The sequence below is a fragment of the Thermoascus crustaceus genome (assembly GCF_041956765.1).
Source record: "Thermoascus crustaceus strain CBS 181.67 unplaced genomic scaffold VTN00scaffold_10, whole genome shotgun sequence".
Lineage (NCBI taxonomy): Eukaryota > Fungi > Ascomycota > Eurotiomycetes > Eurotiales > Thermoascaceae > Thermoascus > Thermoascus crustaceus.
The window spans coordinates 1,227,496-1,250,453 of NW_027192536.1; the positions used below are offsets into that span (position 1 = coordinate 1,227,496).

At 45.0% G+C, this 22,958-nt stretch overlaps 4 protein-coding genes across 4 annotated transcripts; 3 read left to right on the top strand and 1 right to left on the bottom strand.

The window, feature by feature from the left end:
• Nucleotides 1–6,175: 6,175 nt before the first annotated feature.
• On the bottom strand, nt 6,176–6,878 carry VTN00DRAFT_2747 (uncharacterized protein; the record flags this gene model as incomplete). Its single annotated transcript, XM_069428993.1, has 2 exons — nt 6,176–6,763; nt 6,822–6,878. The coding sequence occupies 2 exons, from the start codon at nt 6,876–6,878 to the stop codon at nt 6,176–6,178; spliced, it is 645 nt and encodes a 214-aa protein (XP_069283793.1).
• A 4,496-nt stretch (nt 6,879–11,374) lies between these two features.
• Nucleotides 11,375–11,689, top strand: VTN00DRAFT_2748 (uncharacterized protein; the record flags this gene model as incomplete). The annotated part of the gene is made up of 1 exon (XM_069428994.1): nt 11,375–11,689. One exon carries the CDS (start codon nt 11,375–11,377, stop codon nt 11,687–11,689), a length of 315 nt encoding a protein of 104 aa, XP_069283794.1.
• Nucleotides 11,690–14,694: 3,005 nt separating this feature from the next.
• On the top strand, nt 14,695–16,867 carry VTN00DRAFT_2749 (uncharacterized protein; the record flags this gene model as incomplete). The annotated part of the gene is made up of 8 exons (XM_069428995.1): nt 14,695–15,149; nt 15,214–15,267; nt 15,315–15,385; nt 15,444–15,655; nt 15,704–15,810; nt 15,866–16,398; nt 16,456–16,721; nt 16,799–16,867. The coding sequence occupies 8 exons, from the start codon at nt 14,695–14,697 to the stop codon at nt 16,865–16,867; spliced, it is 1,767 nt and encodes a 588-aa protein (XP_069283795.1).
• Nucleotides 16,868–19,366: 2,499 nt separating this feature from the next.
• Nucleotides 19,367–20,724, top strand: VTN00DRAFT_2750 (uncharacterized protein; the record flags this gene model as incomplete). The annotated part of the gene is made up of 5 exons (XM_069428997.1): nt 19,367–19,555; nt 19,623–19,814; nt 19,891–20,013; nt 20,070–20,174; nt 20,236–20,724. 5 exons carry the CDS (start codon nt 19,367–19,369, stop codon nt 20,722–20,724), a joined length of 1,098 nt encoding a protein of 365 aa, XP_069283796.1.
• Nucleotides 20,725–22,958: the final 2,234 nt, after the last annotated feature.

A 22,958-nucleotide genomic window follows, 5' to 3' on the forward strand; every position in this document is an offset into this window, starting at 1 on the left:
TGTTGAACCCAACTCTGCCCCTGATTTGAGATCCCATACCTGCACATTCCCATCCTACTAGGATCTTGATAAGGTATATTCTGTCCTGCCTGCTTACAGTCAAGATTGGTGTGGGAGGACTTGGGGGAGCACATTCCAAGTTCACTTTAAGGGACCTCTGATTATATTCTTCACATCTTATTTAGGTAGTAGGACATGTAGTAAATGTTGTTATGTGGAATAAATTTAACTGTTTGAAGTGATCTGACAGGATAACATTCCATTGGAGACTAAGTCAAGCAGTGATGCCAGACTAGGCCACCAAAGCTTCTGCAAAGCCAAATTCAGACTCAGATATTATTAGAAAATAGACTGTTGTTGCAGTAGCAATGGCCACCTGTCAAACATTTACAGTAAAACACTATCTTACACAGCTATCCCTCAAGACCTCTTCAGTGAAATGCATTTTCAATTGCACTGAAGCATCACAAAACAGCTGGGCTGTAATATAAGGGCATTAATTCACAGTTCTAAGCAGAAGCAGATAGTGTACAGAGGGTTTACAGCCTATACTGTCTCTAGGCAGATGACTGTTCCATACTAATTTGTTCACCAGTCTTTCTAGAAAGTTAACAGTTGAATTATTCTTTCCATGTTTCCAATCACAATTATGCAGCCTGATTGCCAAGGAAAACACAAAACATATGCTTGGCTTACATCCTTTTTGATTCTTATTCTGCCCTGCAGTATCATGCAAGCATTTAAAAGGGGGAAAATAGAAGCCATTTGGGAGAGTTTGTTCATTGCCATAAAAACTCCCTTACAATATAGTACAAAAGCATTTCAAGTCATTCCCCAGTATTATGCTGTTTGCAGGATTTCTGGGATTTATCACTCAGGCCTTGCAGAAAAAGCAATGGGAGACCAGAAGTGATGGAGGAGATGCCACCATTATTGTTGGTGGTTTCCAAATACCTGTTCACAGCCAGGTGTTAGAGGCAGAAAGTCTGCATCTCCAAGACTACTTTTGAAAAAGCTTACAAAAGATGGGGAAACAGACATATTATGTTTACTCAACAGACATACATTCAGTATGGAGGGTCCTGGAGCTTATTTACCTCAGTGCCTATTTGACCTTCAGGTGCCCAGAAACCAATATTCCTGGTAAGAGTGAATTACTACATCTAATGTAGGAAGCTGACTTGTTGATCAGACACATCAAATAAACTCTTGAAGCATGTATCTATCTATTATCTGGCAGAGTTTTGGAAGCTGACTAATCATCTTCAAGATGTTGTTTTTCACAATTATCAATCTACAGTCAAGGAAGACTGGAATCCTGAAGACTTCCTGAGCTCTCTAGATCCTATTTTCAATCCATTACTGCCTCAGAAGGCCTTGCAGTTTGATATCCTGCCCTTGAACTGACTGCTGCCAACAGACCTATCAAACATCACAAAATTCAGAGGTGATAGATTGGTCCAGTTTGTCATGAGTTGTCTTCAGCAGGAAAGAGAAAAGTTTAGTGGCAATGTGGGTGCAGCACTTTGCTTGCACCTTCAATCTCATTATGCTTTTCTACAGTTGTTTGTGGAACAATGGTCCTTATCCAATATCAAATGAATGGTATGTCTACATAGCATCAAGAACAAATGAATGGAAAACATTTCCTGTCCAGGTGTTCAAATAAGAAATCAACCTAGGAAAATAAAAGTTTTCCACTGATATTCAGCCATATCCCACATCTTTTTAGCATAGGCAGAAGTTCTGAGCCAGAATTCACACCTGTCACTCACTATGCCTTGGCAAAGTGATGTTAAATTAGGATGCAATCAGACCTCACCTTCTGATTCCACCTCTACAGATCCATAAGGACCTCTTGGTTGGACCCTTGAATCAGCAAGGATTCTCAATTGGCAATGTATATAGACACACCCATCTACCAGGTAGATAGGACCCTGTGGTTCTAGTAAATCAGACCCTTTTTGATTACCTTCCCTGCCTGATCTGTGCAACTTCCAACTTTATAACCACATAGACCCTCTGTCCTATCTAGACCTCTGTTCTACACCAACACCTGTCTGAGATCAACCACTGACCTATCATGTCTCCTGCCTGCTGTTGACCCTGTGTACCAGCTCAACAGCTGTCCTGACCCAACTGGAGTTGCAGAGAACCCTGTGATATGTTTCCCATTGTGTCCAAATTTGATGTGTAACAGAGATCACTTTCTGACTAGCTAGGGGACATGTAATGGAGTTGATTCTATTGGGCTATACTAAGTCCATGTTGGCTTTTACATCATACCCAGGGGTTAGCAGGAAAAGGGGGTTCTTGCCCTAAGCACTGATGTTTACTTTTGTTCAAAATAAGGACTATACACAACTTGGTCAATGTAAAACTCTATTAAATTACAGTATTTAGTACCTATAAAAAATGTTTGCTAACTGATTAATGATAGCTACAGCCTGTGGCTCCAGCTTAAACACTTAACTAACTGCTCTAGTGCAGCCAACACTTTACAACTGCCCCATCAGTGCAAACACTCCTATAACCACTCTAGCACAATTATTTAGCATAAGCACTCAATAACTGATCCAATATATCCAATTTACAACTGCTCTAGTGTATCTAGTACAATCATTTTCTGTTAAGAATAGTTAATAAAACATTGCTTGCACACTTTAGAATAACCATTGCTGTTGTTAAACAGTTGCTATGATCTTATATTGGCCCTTTATGTGCCAGGTACAGTTACCAAACAAATCCACAAAACTGCTCCAACACAGGTAATCCAAGAAAACAGAAATGCATGCATAAATTTCTACTATGTTTAACTAAATAGCTAGTCTACTACCACTATTATTGCTCTGACAACAGGCCTGCTCCTTCTAAAGAAATCACTTCCCATTATTTGACCATTGATAAGGATAAGAGTCTTATCTGAGAAGGGTATCTTCTGCTTTTCAGTTGTCAGAACATTTATGATAAGAAAACCACCTATGCAACAGGCATTCAGTTCTTTGAAAGAAATGCTTCAACTTTGACTGATGACAGTGTGGCCACAGGATTACCACATCTTGAGAGAACTAGCTAGCAAAGAGTAAACATTTCAAGCATAAATAGTTAACATCTTCCACAGCCTTATGTAAGGAAAGTTATCTCAGCTCTGCTGTTTACAGACAGAAGCCTGATCATTGTAGCTCTTATGGACCACCTGGTGTCAAGGTGCCTAAAAGACATGTTTGACCAAGTCACCATATTCTGCAGGAAGAAACTATCACAAATCTGTGTCTTGGGAATGTTTTCCATCTCTCCTGTTATTCTTGCTGTTTCAATTAAGGGTGGATATGCAATACTCAAGCTGTTAGTATAATCCTATACAAACCAATCTTTGTCTGTATTAAATTATCAGATACATTTGATATTGGTCCACCTGAAACAACTCCCAATGCAACACAAAAAGCCCTTATGCAAACACTGACACAGCATGTTTTTCAAGGGACATACAATGTGCTACAGCTAATACAGTATCAATTCCTACAGGAGAAATTATGATGACCTCTAATCCTGTTGCAGGTATCCAGGCCTGGCTCAAAGGTACTTGAAGGGTGCAGGCATTGAACAACACTGCCCTCAGACTCAAACAGGAGGCAATAGGCTATAAAGCATGCTTCAAGCTAGAGCTTAGGTCACATGTCAGATCAGGTTCCATGATGAATGTATGCACTTATGTGTTCAGCACTAATGAAAGACTGTTATGGTAAAACCACTTTGATTATACAGCTTTGCATCCTTCAGAAAGGGAAAGATGTGCTGTCAGATTCAGATATGATAGAGCAATGGGGATTCAAACTCTCAGTAGCCCTAAATAACTCCACAAACTGGGTAGAACACTATCAATCTGCTGTTAATTTTTCCACTCAACTCCCTGTAGAATGAACATCTTAGACAATCCTCAAGAAGAGTCAAAGCCACTTCACACAAGCATATATAGCCCCCATTTCCTTCTCTGGACTGAAAAGTGGAAATCAAAGGAAATGGAAATCATATAAATGAAGGAAGAGAGAATCTGATCCTATTAGGCCCAATCTCTTGACATAGAATTCCACCATGTTGACCTTAAACTCCACTTCTGTTGTTTACCAAACCCATGCTCCGCATTCAACAGCTGATGGTAGTGTTCCTGATGTGTATGCTGCCAGTAACCTCTCTGAGAAGGTGATTGCTGCCCTGACAATGGCAGCATGCATCACAAAGTGACTAATTCTCAACCTGGTACAAAGGCCCCATCTTTCCAGGAGTCTCAAGGCATAGAACAGCCAACCAATGGTATTGTACAGTGAGTACCTGATGAACTCCAAGGCCAATGGATATTGACATGCTGAAGTTTGGAAAACTGTGTATAGCACAAGTAGTAAAGTGAAGAACTTGTATCCCACACATATCCATTTGAATGTCTCAGGTCCTTACAGATAAAAGACAGATAATGCACACCATGCTGCACCAAAGCTGATTGCAAATAAAAAGATAGACAGTAGCAATTTTTCATGGTAGAATTGAAAGTACAAAAATGGGACAGTTGAGGCCCAGATTAGCACAATGACACCAACATGCTCAAGCCACTGCCAGTACCTGGCCAGCATGTAAGAGGAGGAACATGCAATGATGCCTAGAAAGAAGCAGATGAGAGCCAGGATGTCATGCAGTGCATTCTTGGCTTCTGGAACAGAATAGTAAAGAAAATTGTGGATAAGGTTTGCTGTCAAAAGTGTAAAATAACAGACAGCTACTGAATGGAGTAAAACAACCAAGAGATTGTTGGACACATTATACACTTGAGATCCAGCCATTGTAATGAAATTATGATCTAGCTTCTGTTATCTTAAAGGGAGTGATAACTATGTTTTAAAACATTCTAACCCTGATAGAAGACAACTTGTATCACTTGTGGTAGCAACAAATCTATAGGAGGGAAGAATGAACAGGATGAACAAAAACACAGTTACAAGAACCTATTTTCTAACAGTTCCCTAGGGTTTTCCATTTGCCAATATTCCAGTTTGATCTGTGGTGAACAGGGATATTTACAACAGCTGCTGTAGCTGAAATCCACAATTCTTTCTCAGACAAAATATGAACAATATTTATTGTACCACAGGCCCTCTGTTTGAATCAGAAAAGTGTTCACCAAAAAAAAGAAAGAAAGATAGAGGGAAAAAGAGCGTTGCAGCCAAGAGCCAACACAAAGATAGTGCATTCAATGGTCATAAATGGTTGATTGATTACTCCTAGCATGAGTTTTCCTCTGCTTGGCTGGTTTAACAGTTGAAAGTCCAGATGGATCACAAAGAACTCAACCTCATACAAGCTATAGGCCGCCAACAAGGCATAAATCAATTCTATAGAATGTGCTATTTGCTACTCAAGGCATTACAGGCGCTTGTGGCATGCGCATCAGACAATTTGCTTTTCATCTATCAGTCTGATCCACCATCCCCACCTCATGGCTATGGCCGGGTGCAAGGAATAGCAACAGAACTTCAAGAGGCAATAAAGAGTCTGAAAGAGGTAGAAGCTGAAGCATTGGCAGTGTGGAAAGAACTTCAGAATCCAAATCAGTCAATGACACAACTTTGAAGCAATTCAGTCCATTCTGCATTGCTTCTGTTTAAATGGGACTTGTCTGGAATTAGGGACAATATCTCACAGGGTATTAAAGGGAAATAACCTAACCAGAGTCAAATCCTATTCAGATACCTAAATACGGCAAGGTAGCTGCCGCGAGAACAAATGTAAATATCTTTTCCCTCCAGGGAAACGCCTAGAACAATCATAAAATGAAAATTGAAAGCCGCTTTTTGATAAAGCATCAGCCTTATACTTTTTTCTGAAGGCAATCATAGATTTGACTTTCAGTAATTCCACTGATGGATTATACATCATTGTAAAAACTATGCAGAAAGAAGTATGCGTGAAATGCAATCAAGTAAAAGAGCCTGTTCCTGTCGCCCACTTCTGTTCTCTCATCAATTTAATGTACACAAAAAGCTAATATATCCATAAGTGGATGGCGCGTATTTTGAGCCGCATCGCGTATGAAGATAGATGTGAAGTATTGATTCCCGGTTTCTCAGCATGACGTGGTGGAATTCTGTAACTGGAGAGTAGTTGGGTCGGTGTCGCATTCTGTAGCTTATGTTCCATCAGGATACTCCATCGGATCATGCAGGGGGCATGCCCTTAAAGTCTCCTGGCCACCCTCAATCTCATTCCAGACTCTGGACTCTGCACTGTTCATAAGGCGGTATGAGAGATTTGAGCCCTTACCGTCAGCAGATAGACCTGGAGCTCGACACAAAAGAACCTGCTGCTGGGAACATCGATCTTCATTGCTGAAGTCGCCGTATGCCAGAACCTTTAAATCGCGGATTCCTTCCGATCCAAAAGCCCAGTCAGCAAATACACACAGGTCGGCTGCTGGGGATCCAGAGGTTCGCCATTCACTGTGCGGATGCCCGCCTTCGCTGATGTTCAATACTGTTGAGCAGCTGAGGCACTCTGCCAATCCATCTTTGCTTATTGAGTCATCATCGTTTGTCAAAGTATCGGCGGGTGGATGACCTTGGCCAATGGAGCTGTCACGCCCTGACTCCACATTCCAATATCCGATCTCGGAGAGTACAGCTTGCCGGAGGTTACAGAGCAGGTGTTCAGAGCCGGTAAAACATAGATGGAGTATGCGGAGCCGCAGCTCCGGTGCGAGAGGCTCCAAAATGCATCTCTAGTAATCTTGTTTCAGCTACTTCGACAGCCCATTTTCGAACGTTGGTCCCACTCACCGCAGATGATGGGGGAAGGCACAGGCCTAGGTTAGTGAGCTTGCTTTCTCGGATCATCGTGGCGAGGCCATGAGACCAGGCAGTGGGCACATCACGTGTGTCTGGCAGCATATCGCGGCTCTCGATGGGTAAGAGAGTGCGCTCATGGTAAACCAAGCATCTTAAGGACCGATGATGAGCGATGAGTTTCATTAAATGATCACCCGGGGTGACGGAGTTGGAAACCAACAAGTGGAGGCGCTCTAGACTATGGAAAGACAGCAGGAATTGAACCACGGGATGGGTGTCTTGGTAGATCCCTGGCTCCTGCAGCTCATCGAACAATATCTCAAAAGACCTCAATTGCATAGGTAGATGTAATCGAGATATAGACTGCAGTAGCAGCAGTTGATGGGGGCAGTTTCTCAAGGTCAACGACTGCAGGCGCGGTAAAGTAAAGACCGTTAGAGCTTTCTCTAGCCTTGCCTCGAATGTGAAATTGGACAACGAAAGTTTCTGCAAGGCAGGAAACTGTAGTGTAGTTGTGAGGGCCTCAAATTCCTCACTGTCATCGAAACCATAGGTCTCGCTGAAACTCAATTCTAGTGCCTGTAAGTGGACCATGTTCCGCTGCAGGCACCGGCGGAGAATCTCAACCTCTTTGTCCGTGCTGATCCCCTGCCAGCTGAAAGATTGCAAATATTCCATTTTCTGTAAACCATCAAGTCTCAGGCCTGCATGAGGACAAGTGCCATCCATTTGCAGTGACAAAGATTGCATTCGGCGCTGGAAAACCGTAAGATACCCGTCCTCGTCAAGAACGTGGGCTGGTATACAGGTGCCTAGATGCCAGCTGTAAAAGAAAGGGTGAGGCACATGTACACTTAAGAAGGTTCTCATTAGACCTACCTGAATGAATTTAATGTATTGATCGTTAGATTGTCAAAGATCATCCGCATCTGGTCCAGAAGGTCACAGAGAAAGTCGCCATGAATTCTACTGTCTATTCTTGGCCTTTCACCGATATGGGGGTCATAGGGAAACATGGTCCGGTAGGCGCATCGGTTGTATCGGGCAAAATTAACCGGAGCAGCAAATTGGAGCTTCCGAACCCACTGGAGGTGAGCAGACACAGCTTGCTCTGAGCGAGAGACGATGAATCTCCCGATATCAAGGCAGTTGAGTGCCCACTCGCTTGCTGCAGAAAAGGTCAAAGTTCGATACAGCCTGGGGATGGTTGCATGATGAAGTTTCTGTGACACCTCATTGAGTGCTCGCACGTCTTGAATGGACGGTAGCTATTTCACTTAAGCTGAACGACTTTCATCACAGTGGGATCACAGGGTTGCTTACAAACTCAAGGATTGTGTCAAGGATCTCCAAAGGCAGTTGGTCCAGCATTCCTCACTTCAGCTGTTTTCTGAGCCGGTTCGGCTTTTCTTCACTTTGATCTTTATCTCTGGCTCTAGTTCACTTGATTTAAGTTGTATGAGGAAGCGAACCTTGGTAGTGAATACCAGCCTACATTATAATTCTCTGCAGGCACTGTCATGAAACTACAAATGTGTGCCACCCTGCCGTTCAATCCTGTTGTATGAAAAATGGCTAGGATAGCATAACTGCTAAACTGATTTACATTATAGCATCAGTAATTAAAAGACCTGGCGATTGCAAGTGACGAGATGCCATGCATGGAACCATGTTCAATACAGAAACGTCCTGATAAGGATCATATTCTACAGTGTCAAAACTTGTATGTGAAAGAGACCACCAGCCAAACCAGACTGTACGTTAGGTGTATCCTCATTCCCCGATCAAACGAGAACTGTACCGGCCTGTTGCTGTCCAGTAAATGGTTAACATACATGGTCTTGCAAAAGATACTAGATCCACGCAGCGGAGCTTTTTAGCACGTTTCTTCAGTAAATCTGGATCTTATACCGTTGCTCCCGTTCATGTTGTTCTCCAGAGCCCAATTTGTGGGCCTGCGGCCGAAGCGTTGTCGGTTGATATAGTTGTCTTGGTGAGTGCCATTATTAGTGGTCGAGTGCGCGTGTTTGTAAGGGCTTTGTCTCTTCCTCACAATTTCCAACAAATCTTGGTCCGCTCTGTTTCTATTGGATGTTCTCGTTCGCCACCCTGAAGTATGAACATCAAAACTAGCTTTAATACATAGTCTCAAGAAGCATACATCATCTGAAGGACAGGTCCAATAATTTATCCCGCTTGAGATATGCTAAAGGCATTTTGTTTCCCCCCTTTTTCCCGCCTTAAATATTCGTGGAAGCACAAATTATCCTTCAGGGTACATCTGTAGACCATCTCTGTGATGAACAATATATTTATACTTTGTTTCACTTTAATAGTGTTATACCGTTCTCAAATTGACCGCTTTTACATTGACCGGTTGGCTTTTGAATGGCAGCTCAGATGACTTGCCACAAGGCTTTCCAAGCGTGATTCCGACCATCAGTTCGATGACGAATTATAAGCCCTAGCAGAAAGATAAGAGAGAAGAAAATCGGTCCCCTCCCACAGGGTAGATGAGGAGCTTACAATAATGAAGAGGGGTTTCTCCACAGCTGCGCCAACTAGTAGGGTTGGGAATCAGCTTGCATACAAATGTACTGTATGCAGTAAATGTCCAAATCGGGGTTCAACGCATGTTTAGCTATTACAAAAGAAGGTCACTTAGTGGTCAGTCAACCATCTTTGCATGTAGTGTGTGAAAGGTGTGGAGGCCTTTAGATCGTTGATTGAGGGTGAATATTGCAATTACAAACGCGCACAAACTTCCAGGATTGACATCTAGATTATTATTATCGGCTTTGTTTCATGCAGCAGTAGCCTCGCGATATTTGCATTACATTGGGCAAGATTGGTTTCAAAATTCTGTTCGCCTCAGATTCAATCAAACAAAATAGGTTAACGGTACATTAGCCGACAATAGGAATGTGTTCTGGATTACAGTACGACATGAGAAGGTGGGATTATATGTCTGCATTTTACATGAGTTTCTCTGTGGGGACTATAAACTAGGGCGTTAATACACTGTGTGGGTCTAATTTAAGCAAAATTATTACTCTGCGTTCACACCACTGTGCGAGCGTGATTCACCCAATGGGTTGACCTCTTGCGGGCCTAGTCTTGATAGCGTCCAAGCATCAAGGCTCAACTGTACATGAAGTGGGCCGGCCCAGCGCTGCCACTAGTACCAGCTGTTACATTAGCTTTGTCGGGAAAGCAAAGTTGCGCCGCGCCAAGAAGATTCTACAGAAGCGGAATAGCGGCCGGCAGGTTAATATGAGAAGCATACGGACGATCCGGCGCACAGTCACACTGCCAAAGGAGCAATTGGGAAGGCGTGCCGCTAACTTTGTTTAATGTGCTGACCTGCCATCCACCCCAGTTGCATGCTAGCCAGATTAGGTGTAGTCCACACACCCCTGGAAGGCCATAACTGGCTCATATCCTCCGCCCCGCTCCCGTCTTCCCCAATTGGCAGTAGACATCTTCAGGGCCCACCAGTGGGCCCAAGCCCGACCCCTAGACCCACGTCGGGCCCCCGATGGGCCCCCGACAAAGCCCATCTTTGCATAAAAGTAAGGTCCTGGCATTCATAAAGGCGCTTAATAATCTTAGTAAAATACTGTTTTTTACCTTGGTTCTGGTTCTTCCCATAAGAATGGTGCAACTGACCACCAAGAAGTTGGAAATTTTAGGAAATCATTCTGAAATTAAAATAAAGATCCCTCGTTCTCTATCGTTTACCAAGAAAAAAAATCAACTTTCTATAGTTTTAAGCGCTTCTTGTTAGTAGGGGAACAAATCTTGCATGAAGTAGTTAGAATATATATATTACACATGGACGCCTACCAATGACGTCCAAATTGACTGACTATCTTTTGTATCACTAAACCATTCTTCCTTTATACGACTGAGCTTTCAAAGACTCGCGATGTGACATCACATCTAGTCTTCAAGATTTACAATGTGCTTTGTGACCATCTTGAAAAGTCTATAAGCCAGCTCCAGCGAAAGCGGGTTCCATGGAAAATCCAGATGTTAGAGGCGCTTAAGGCTGGTCAGCGGAAGCTTGATGAATACTACTCAGAGACGGACGGTGCCCATGGACATCTCTACGCGATCAGTACAATGCTTGCCCCAGACAACAAATTCCGGTTCTTTTTAACTGATGACTGGGATAAAAAATGGCGGGATACTTACCGGAATTCCTTCCAGGAAGCTTTAGCTCCCTACCAGCAACGTCTAGCTGATGCCCAAGGCTCCTCCAGTCCACACCCAACAACAAGACCAAGCTCAGGACTGAGCAAGTTATTAAAAGGACACAAGCAACAAGCAAAACCAGTCGGGGATGAAATGACTCAGTATCTGGATAGTGGTATGTTAATGATCCTTCAATCTCTATTCAATACTAAGCTTTTACTAGATACTATTGATATGGAGCCCCTTCCTTTCTGGAGGGACAACCAATCCTGTTTCCCTGCAATTGCATCACTTGCACGGGATATTCTTTCTGTTCCAGCAAACTCTGCCATTATTGTCGCGGTCGGATGAAGTCTGAGACAGTCGAAGAACTTATGATGTTTCTTTGTACATCAAGATTTGATCTTGAACAGCAAGAGGCGGAGCATCTAAAGGAATATTTTACTCGCGATGAGATTGAAACGCGGAGGGAAGAGAAAGATGAGAAATTAGAGCATGTAGAGCTTGATGAAATTAGTGATGCTGAGGAACAGGACATGGAGCAAGAGGAAGAGCAGGATAGGGATGATTCTGAGCCACAACTACCAGAAATCAATACCCAGCAACGTGTATCGGGAAGGAAACAGAAGATAAGGGAGGATGATGGCTTCCAGCACTACTAGTAAATTAGTTGAATAAATGAAGCTATATAGAATCTTATGCTGAAACTGTTTACTGATTGTCAGGGCATTCCTGTATCTGAAATACTTAAAATACCAGTGAAATAATGCATAAGTTATGTAGTCACGGGTTCAAGCGCTGTTTGCACTGTTTGGCAGAGTTTGGGGGCCCATATGGGCGCCATGCGTGGGCTTTGGGCCCATAGACAGGGCCCAAAGCCCGTCGTGGGCCCTGAGTCTGGGCCCAAAACCCGGCCCACGCGCATGGTCGGGCCGGGTCGGGCTTGGGCTTTCATGGGCCCTGAAGATGTCTAACTGGCAGACTGTATGCCTCGTACTATACGTGAGCAGCACGCATGAAGATCAGTTGCAGAACTGGTCAAGCTGATGATAGATGTCAATGTGCTTCCTAGTAGCCACAACTAAATTGTTGAAATGTCAAGGGCCGGTCTAGTAATCAAGCTTCCGACCTGGACGTTCAAAACACTAGTTATACTCTACTTTCTTTGCAGGCGCTTCGCGACTTTGGCGGTTGCACAGACCATGAATGCAATACATAGATGGGACTCACCTAGAATACCAGAGGCCTAGCAACTGTAATGTCTGGAAAATGAAGACTCATGCAGGTTCTAAATGAGTAGCACGTAAAATGGCAGTCATGGCAGTCAAATAGCAGGTTAGCTAGTTACTAAGTAGATAGGTCGAATGGTTAGAAAAGGAGAAAGAAGTAGGGCCCTAGGATAAATAGGCTGACAATACACAGGATTACCCAAATTTGTATCCTTATAAGTCTAGATAGAAGTAGATAAAAGCATATTCGATTTTCCGGAGAAGCATCAGGTGAGATATATCAGCATGAAGACCAATGTAGCATAGGGAGATAGGAGACAATATAATATGCCCTTGCCTGCTGGGACCCAGTTTGGAGATTTTTCTCTTCTAGCAAATTGTACAGTATTATGGCTTACATACAACCTCTTAAACCAACAGTGGAGGAAGCTATCTGGACCAGTTCGGCTCCAATACTTGGGAATCGTACTGTTGCCGGAAAATGTGGAGCCACCTTAATACTTATTGCTTAGAGTGTCCCTACCCTCTACTCTAGCTCAATATGCCCTCTGGCTCTATGATTGTTTTTTGACGCATATAATAACCAATTTTCTTGATCCTTGCATTAGCCCTCTATTCTTTCTCTTCTCCCGATATATTTTTCCCTTTCCTTCCTTAGCATATCTTAAACAAATAGAAGACGCTGCTGTGGCTTCAACTTTGCTAGGATTTCCGGCTTTCAGACCATGCCCGGATCTCTGGCCATCTACGGCTATCAAGATGTATCTTATTTGCTCCCTCTCTACTGTTGCGAAATCTTAACAGGTTGGGAGTACAATTTGTACAATATCACCACTCTGTACATCAGGTGATTCAGAGCCTGGTGAACCTTGGGGTTTTGTTAGCCTTGCTTGCCATCCATCTCCTCAGGATCCGATCAGTCATTGTGCGGGGGGCTATATCGCCTTTTGTTTCAGTGTGCTCGCCATTTCAGCTTAGATTGCTGCTACAACTTCTCTGGCACTTTAGTTAGGACTACTTCTGGGGGTATCCGATGGATTTTTCTTGCCTCATTCAGTTACCTACATGAGCGAAGCCTCTCCTTTCCATTATGTGAGTCAAGAGAGTACAGATGAGCATGAAGTGAGTGGGAACAGGGTTGGATAAGGCGTGATCCAATTACCTAACCGACCTAAAGCAACAATCCTCTTTCTAATATAGTAGGAGGATTGTCATCCTGAGGTCTGGAATATGCATGCATGCTGTCGCTGGCCATTGATCTTGAGAATTGGGATTCTCAAAGTTATCGCCTTACATGGTAAGTATTAAGTATTTGGACTTGCATGTTCCTGAACATGATAACAATAGAACTGTGTGCCCGCTTTTATCTTATGAGATCGTCGATTTATGGGCTTGACCGCGACGGGTCCCTTGCTCGATTAGTATATACATGGACAAGAGATGATGCAATGGACGGTGAGCTGTCGAAATTGGGGATACTGCAGATTGAGATACTCAAACTGTTCAACAGTCATGGCGGGCCCCATATGGATCTACTAGGATGTAATCATTCCTGGTTAGTGGTACGGAGATTAGCCGTACGCTGGACCAACTTGATATTCATCAACATTCAACAAAACATCATGTGAGGTTAAGGCTGACACATGCCATTGACCAATCAGCATTTCTCTCGGCCGCATTGTCGGCTAAAATAGATCCCGTTCTTCTGCCCCCCTGCCACCCCCCCCTCCCCCTCCCTGCAATTCTCATTGCAGCAGGAACATCACGGCTGGACGGCCGTTAGTTATGACCACTTTGTGGATTTCTTGTTTCGTCAACATCTCCGGTTGATTCTGGCAAACAGCTTCCGGCTCCGAAATCAACAATCGGCCCTGTTCTACCGCAAGCAATGGGTGTGTTGCATTTAGAATGGAGCAATGTTGTCTTTTTGGTCTGGTCAAATTATTCTGTGGCCTAGAATAGTGCTGCCTCCTAAATGGATGGTTTTCTTGTGTTGCTCAGCTGAGTGGTAAGCAGATACACTCTTGATGAAAAAAGTTTTGTTACACCTGACCCACATACTAATGAGCTGGCAGATTGCTATTTGATACACACATAATTTTGAAGCTATCTGAGAGGGATTGGAGCGTTGCAATAGGTAGTAGGTTCTAAGGCAAGTCAGTTGAAACTGCATTGTAGAACAAGCGGCAAGCTAGATAGCTTGAGTTGAAAGGGGGGCAAAATCTTTTTTCCATTGGGTGTGTACTGTACATTATGTGTAGCGACTGGTGATGGACCCTTGCGCAGCAAAGGTAAACGCTTTCTAGCAGGCTATTTTGATTTATAATCTCTGGATGTCCGTTTTGGCATCTATATAATTATCTGGGACTTCAGATGACCTTTCCTCTCGAAGAAACTGTGCAGTCGTCCACTCTTCACATTACCTGTGTTTAATTGACATGGACACAATCCGCAAGGCACCCTTCGGCCAGCTCCTGCGCTTGATAACCAGGAACAGGGTCTTCCTGTACCCGGAAGAATGCCCTGGGTTTGTCTGTCCTGAGGCTTACAGGAGCCCTGATGCAGCGACAATCCCAGTCAGCAAAGAGCCTTTATCTCAGATGTCACTGAGTGACCACAAAGGGAGTACAGACACAGCGGACAGCAATTGTGTCAAGTCTGATATCGACACTGAGGTGTCCTGCGTTAGCTCCCGTACTCACACCGTGCCATTTACTCAGGAACGGCTGGAAGTTAAGACTGAGATTGCCATTGAACGGACCAAGGGCAGGTCCATTATGCCAGAGCGGACAAAGGATGGAATCATTCTCATTGACTGGTACACAATGGACGACGCGGCGAATCCGCAGAATTGGTCATCAGGAAAGAAGGCATTTGTGGCAGCGCAGATATGGTTGTTCGAATACAAAATTTGGTGTTCTCCAGAGGTATTTGTTTCTTGCTGACGATTGTACTAGTTTGTACACCTTTGTCATCTACTGTGGGTCTGCAATCTATGTCCCAAGCAAAGCGTGAGCTATCCCGTTCTTAACAATGAAGATTTTCTGACGCCGAGCAGGGAGATTATGCTGCAATTCCACATTCAGGAAACAAAAGCGGCTCTGGGTCTGGCTCTGTACATTATTGCTTGTATGTATTTTTCCGTTATATACCCTTGAATGTGTTATGGAGTGCTAATATGTAACAGACGGTCTCGGGCCCCTTCTCTGGTCTCCTTTGAGCGAGGTACCGTTCTTTGGCCGGAATATTCCTTATATTACTACCTTCTTTATATTTGTCGTTCTTTGCATCCCGACAGCTCTTGTTGATGACCTTGCCGGATTGCTGGTCCTCCGTTTCCTTCAGGGTTTCTTTGGAAGCCCGTGCCTGGCGAGCGGTGGCGCGTCAATGCAGGATATGGTATGCTCTAAAGTATGATGCGTAAGGCCATGGACTGACTCTCCGCAGTACTCTCTGCTCTATCTGCCGCTCCTTCTCACGGGCTGGGTTGCGTCTGCCTACTGCGGACCGGCCCTAGGACCATTACTGTCTGCATTCACCGTCTCAGCGGAGAAGTAAGCTAGAATTTCAGTGGTAATCGTTAATTATACAAGGGCTAAGAAGATTCAGCTGGCGCTGGGCCCTCTGGGAAATCCTCTGGATGAGCGCCCCCATATTCGGTCTCATGTTCTTCTTTCTTCCCGAGACATCAGTCAACAACATCCTCCAACGACGAGCCAAACGCCTCCGCAAACTCACTGGCAATCCAAACATCCAATCCAAGTCTGAGATCGACCAGAAAGACCTAAAATTTAGCACCGTCCTGTTCGACACTCTGATCAAGCCCATCGAGATCATGATCAAAGATCCCGCGCTGCTCTTCACCAACATGTACACCTCACTAATCTATGGGATCTACTACTCCTTCTTTGAGGTGTTTCCCTTAGTCTATCCGCCACTGTACGGGTTCAACCTTGGAGAAACCGGAACGACCTTTGTATGTGTAATCATGGCTTGCGGTTTTGGAATGGTGATCTATGTGTCGTATCTGCACTTCTACCTCATGCCAGATATCATCAAGAATGGGCTCCGCGCACAGGAGACTCGCTTGGTGCCTGCGCTGTTTGCAGTATTTGGACCCCCTGTTGGACTTTTTATCTTTGGTTTGTCTCACTCTATCCCATCCCGCCTTTTTATAAACACCACTAAACGTGAGGTAGGATGGACCGCCTGCCCATCAATTCACTGGATTGTCAGCGTTATCGGCATCATCATTTACGGCATCTCTGTATTCATCATCTTGCAGTGCATCTTTGTCTATATCCTGCTTTCATATCCACAGTACGCGGCATCGCTGTTCGCAGGGAATGACTTCTGCCGCTCTACATTCGCGTTTGGGTCCATTCTTTTCTCCAGGCCGATGTATGTAAATCTGGGCGTTGGGAAGGGGATCAGTGTGTTGGGGGGTTTGAGTGTTCTTGGGATTGTGAGTTCGCCTCTTCCTGCATCTTTGCTGACATGTGGAAGTTACCTGGAAAAAGGATGGAACTAATATCAGACCAGACTGGGATGTTTGTTCTTTATCTCTATGGTGCGAAGCTGCGCGCGAGGTCAAAGTTTGCGGTTTCTTGAGCGTCAGGATATATAGAATTGTTTATATGGTCCAAGAGTCAATAGAAGGTAGGTTTTAGAATATCTGGTCAGATTGGATTCAACTGGCACAGTGCATAAAAGACCATAGAATTTGCGGTATATAGAAGGCAACTAGTTATAACCATATCACTAATGTTAATATACCACTTCAATACCAAAAATCTCGTGGATCTTTCGGGCGGTCTTTCATTTTTCTTTCTTTTTTTGGTCGTTCGGCCTGGGGTGAGGAGGTGAAGAATCGAGGTACAGCGCGGACAGGGAAAGAGGTATATTAGAAAGTGAGGGTTAGTGTTAATATGATGCATATATGCTAGTGTGTACGTACATAGCAATTGACAATTGTTAGGAAAGGTTGCACTGGATGCGATGGCAATAAGACTTTCAACTTTTAGATAGAAGGATATACTGGGTGGTGATGTATGAGTTGTCTTGTGTAAAGTGGCCAGTCAACCTGAGTTCAGGAGCAGCTGTGTACATTCCTTTTGTGAAATTCTTACCCCCTGTCTGCTTTCATCTAGTACTTCGAGCAATAGCAGGACGGAAAAAGGCCCTCACGGGGTTGACCCCTTCTGAATGTACGTAGATTCACATCCTTCCGGCATCCCTTCAGCAGAGACACATGGACAGTTCAAGAGTCAGGGGTATCGCTCCTCAAATCTCCAAAGCAAGAACATGGAGGAAGTGAATCCTGCCCCAATTGTACACTATATCTAAATCTGTATTGTCTCGGTATGAGCGTTTCTCGAATCAAGTCCGGGTCCAAGCCCTTGGATCTTTACAGGCTTTTCGAGTATTTGTTACAGCGCCTGCAGGAGGACCAGGCTCAGAACATCTAAGTCCTCGGATAAACCCAGAGCCGGGCGACCAATCAGAATGCAATCTGATCTCACCCCCTGATTCTACCTACGAATCGAAACTGACTCCATGATTGAGCACCCAAATCAACAGAAGACTATCGATTGAAGATGTATATAGCCCACGTTCGTTGACAACTAGATAGGACCATTTTGATCAACTTGTCTATCAAATCAGACCCTCTAGATTACCTTCCCTGCCTGTCTTTCACAACCGCTTACCTGTTGTCTATATGCGGCCTCTGTCCCATAAGAGCCTCTGTCTTAGCTCTCCCTTTGACGAATCCCCACCCCTGACCTCTGTAGACCTAGGCCCTGCTTCGACAGCTGTCCTAGCTTGCCTGCGGTCGTGGAACGACCCGTGACGTGATCCCCCTCCTGTCCTGAACCGGCGCGCGACGAATTGAACCCTCTGACCTATAAGGGGACACGTAACAGTACTACAGCGAGGCAGAACACCTAAATCGATTAGCAGTTTGCCGTACTGCGGTCCAGCATAGTTTAGACATCAGTTACCACCAGCCCTGAAGCTCCTTCCAATCCGAAAACCAAGTTTGCGCTGTAAAGTCAGTTATATTCTGTCGGACTGCGCGAACCTAGTAATCCGAAGGAATGATGATGAAAGCTCTGGTTATTCGAATCTACCTAACTATCTGACTATTTATCTCATGGAATTAGGGGCTGAGACCTTCCGAATATTTCTTTATCTAATGATCCCGAGACATTTTCGTGAAATAACAAAGGAAAATAGGTGTTTCGGGTATAGACAGTATGATTCCTTTATTGCAGGGACTATGACCTTCTGCAGACCCGAATCGGCGTGTGCTGACTAGGCTCATAGGTCTCTTAGCATACCACTAGGTTATAGTGGTAACATTCGGCTGACATATTCCAACCTAGCAGTCAACCAATATCGCAGCGCTACAGCAAACTGGACATCAAAAACTTAACACAGCGTCAACTGCATTAGTGCTGATGCTTCACAACCGCCCTAATTAATCTACAACCGCTCTAATACAACCTAGTGCAACCAACCATTCCACAACCACTTTAGCGCAATCCTTTGCAACCGCTCTAGCACAAGCACTCTAGTGCAATGTTCTTGTACAGACCTGCTAACGCTCATTAGAGGGCATCGACTCTGTGCTTTGGGTGGCTACTAAACTTGTTATTTTTGGGGGCTGGGTGCAGGTTGGGTAACAACTCTATACAGGCAGGTTATTGTCCGGTCCAAGACAAGAATTAGTACCATTAATGTGAACAGGCGAGTTCTCATCTACATTATTCAGGCAAGTTATTTATGGAGCCTTCCTTGTTTTCCCTCTTCTCTTCGAATCTGAATCCCCGCCACTCGACGCCTAATCCATTGGCAATGTATGCATTGTGCACTATCGGTTGAGACATACCGAGTACATGATTACAGTTTCTACAATAGTCTTTTATATTGTTTAGTGGGTCGCTCTGCTCTTTTCTTCTTATGATGGCATCGCTCCTTGAATCCTCCCTCCCAGGACAATTCTTTCGCAGAGTCCGTTGCTGCGTGTGGCTGTAGTATCAGCTTAAAGGGTGGCTAGCTGATCAGACTTGGATCTGATTACGATAACAGCGTGTGTCTACATACACCATGGGCAACAAGCTGAGTTACTGCGAGAGGCGCTGCCAGATCTGCACGGTTTCTTTCAGGGTCAAACGGGTTCCTACGCCCGAGGAAGAAGACGCCTGGCATGCTCGGGATGCTGCGGCACTCCAGGCCCTGCAGCGGAACGATGGCGCAGGATACGACGGCAGCGTTATCTCTACAGAGGAGATGAAGGTGAGTTGCGTTACATTTGTTTCAACTGGCCCAATTGAGGATGTACTGACTTGAAATCCAATTCCAGGGAATCAATACCCTGCGATGTCTCCTACAAAAGCCTGCCGATTTTGTCCCCGAAGAAGGCGATGAGGATTTTGAAAGAGACTCCTCGTGCTTCCTGACAGATTTTGCTGTCCACCAGGGTCCATACATCTATGACTCGGGTACTTTCAACACCGTCAGGCACGGTGTGAGCGAGGCGAAGATCACCAATGATGTAAGTAGACAGACAAACAGGTGGGCCCTGTCTGGCTCATCCTGATGATGTCACGGCCGCTGATCAAGTTTTCCAGAATGGCAACTTCGGCGGCGAATGGGGTATGCCATTCCACCCCGCTTGCTTCGAGATATTCAAGCGTGTCTGTCTGAGGAAATTGGGGTTTGTCGATATCGATGGGCTCTGGCGTGTGCGGGATGTATGTCTGCAAACTCTCTTACTTTCTACGGCGAGTAGAACTAATATCTTGTACAGCTGCGAGGCTTGTTTGAGTATTCAATGGGATGTGGTTTTCCACCCCTCTCGGTGCGCCAGTATGCCTTTGATGACGAGAAGTGGCACCATAAACCAGGCACTGAGGTATTGCTGCCCGGATCCCCGCCATGATCGGTCTGAACTTGCGTGACTGACTAGATAATAGTACCTGGCCGCAAATCCAGTCGATATCCCCGGCTTCCAGGAGCTGCTGAATCATCTCTCAGACTCAGAAGACACATCCAAGGAACCGAATCACCAAGCACCATCTCCAGGAGCCCCCTCGCACTCGCAATCTCACAGCGCCCTCACAACCTCAGGAACAGACATCTTCAGCACCCTCCCTCCTGAACTCCTTACTGAGATCCTGTGGAGCCTCTCCGCCAGAGACATCGCGAACCTCCGTCTCGCTTCTCGATCCTTCCGCACCCTGCCCCCGATCCTCTTCAAACACCTCATCCGAACGGAGATGCCATACTTCTGGGAAATCGACGGTCTGGACCCGCGCGGCACGGATTGGGCTGACCTGTACAAGATGTTGCAGCACAATTGGTCCAGCGGTCTCCTGGGCCTGCGCAACCGCGTGCGGATCTGGCATGAAGCGGAAAAGATTGTAGAGATGATTCAGGAGACGAATCACGGGCTGACCCACTAGGGCGGGAAGAAGATGCGACCCACATTTACCCAAGCTGGCTATTTGGACGAGTGTCACGAGGAGTTACCCTTGGAAGTCGCGGTGCTTTGCATATGTGAGCATTGGAATAAGGCGTCAGAGTCGGAGTTGGGGTTAGAGATTTGGTTTTGCTTTGGATTTGGATTTATATACTTGATGGTTCCTTTTTTTTTCTTTTGTTTTTTTGCTTCTCCAAGTCACAGTCGGAGGATGGGATTACTCCGAGAAGGCTGATTACCACGTGACCAGATCATCGCGATCAAACCCTTGGCATACTGAGCCAGAAAGCCGATTAATGAAGACGTCCTTCAAAGGTCCTGGATAATTCAGCCCTCTAAAAACCCGAACAAGAGGTTAACGCTAATAGTACCCTGTGAGTTCGCTGAGTTCGCCTTACCTTCCCGATGTCTTTGATTGTTCCCTAAATGGAGCTTCATATTACGAGAGACAATGGCTGGATCCGAACAGGGTTCAATTCCGGTAATCCTCTCGGTCAATTACACGAAGGCATGGATTGAGGAGATAAGCAGCGAAGTGTTCACACCATATCCTTGTCATACCCTCTTGTCTGCTAGTCGGTGCAGGAACCTGAGCCTGTTCCCGATTGGATTCTACCGACCGCCAATCTACCCTATCGAACTGTGGTCGTGCTAGAGCGGTTGTAAAAATGGTTGCGCTAGATTGCGCTAGAGTGGTTGTTGTTGGGGCCCCTGATTCTGGCCAATTGCCGATGTGCTGTTAGGTCGACCGCCTATAGGTTAGGAGGAAAAGAAACAACAAAACAATTGTAGCAGCTAACAGATGGGGAAATGAAACCTTTATTTCATCCGCTCATTATCTGGCCTGCATTCAGCGGTTGTGAACGGCGTTTATCGCATGTGGGTCTTTGAGCCCCCCTTTGGGGTGATAACTTTCTGTAAGGAAGCTCAAATCATATCCTTAGAATGGCTAGTACTGAAATTCCTAAGCTTGAGGAGAGAAAGAAGATCTATCTGCTTGCAGCAGCACTGCCCTTATATATCTTCTTTCTCCTGCTAGCCGGAACCTGCTGCCTATCATCCATAGTCTTGTCTGGCGGAATCGTCTTCCAATCCTCCTTTGTCTTTCTTTGTCCTTCTTTGTCAGGGGGCGATCTCTGACACTTCTTTGTCCCTTTGTCCTTTGTCAGGGGGGGGGATCCCTGACACTTTCTCCGAATGATAAGTCGCTTCGGTCACCAACGCGGTTAAAGTTCAACGGTTATTACAGTCATTACATAACCGAGTAGTTACCACATTCCCACATTAGTTAACTGTCCGAACGTTGAACAGTGTTAGGGCCCACCGGCAAGATTGAGAAATAACTGGTCTAAGACCGCAGAATTCAACAAAGATGCCTCGACCCGTTCGAATCTACGTAACTAACTGACTATTTATCTCATGGAATTAGGGGCTAGGACCTTCAGAATATAGGAATACCGCATCAACCCCGAAAAATATGATATATAGATGCAATATAAAGAAGTATTGCAATGGTTATAACAAGATGTAACGGCGGGCCTAAGACTTCCAGGCTGGGGCTCGTCGGGTTTATCTTGAAGACAGAAGACAAGGGAAAAAGATAGATAAGTAGGCCGTTACTATCAATGTTACTATCAGGATTGCTATTTGAGTTGACCACCGGGTCCTAATCCCCATGCTTAAGGAGCGTCTTATATACATGCTGTTTTCCTGGGTCTTGGTGATCGTAGTGATCATGGTGATCGCAGTTAGTCACGTGCTGATCAGTTCCTCCCCTCGGTCCCGTAATTATCCGGTCTGTGTATGGCAAGGTCCGTGACACATGAATTCCCAACGTCGGAAGAATTGTTTGCAGGTCTGGGAGAACGCGTTCATGGAACTTACATTCAGAAGTTCCAGTATGGCTAGTAGCAGCTCATCGGGGAGGTCAAATATATCTGCCATTGATGTGAAATATGATTCCAAGCAGAGAAACAGAAAGAAAATGTCGTCTTGTTGACGTGAGGTCATGAAAGGTGGCCATTTATCGACATGTGTTATAAACTGGTAACGCGCTGCGTAGCCCTGATTTGTACACAGAAAGGGTGTAGAGACAACACTGTCCTATCCATACCAGGTAAGTTTAGACTACTTTGAGATTACTGAGCCCGAAGCTATTCCTTAACCTGATGCCAAGATGCTATGGAATTTACCGTGGAGGTTTTGGGGGTGCGGTAC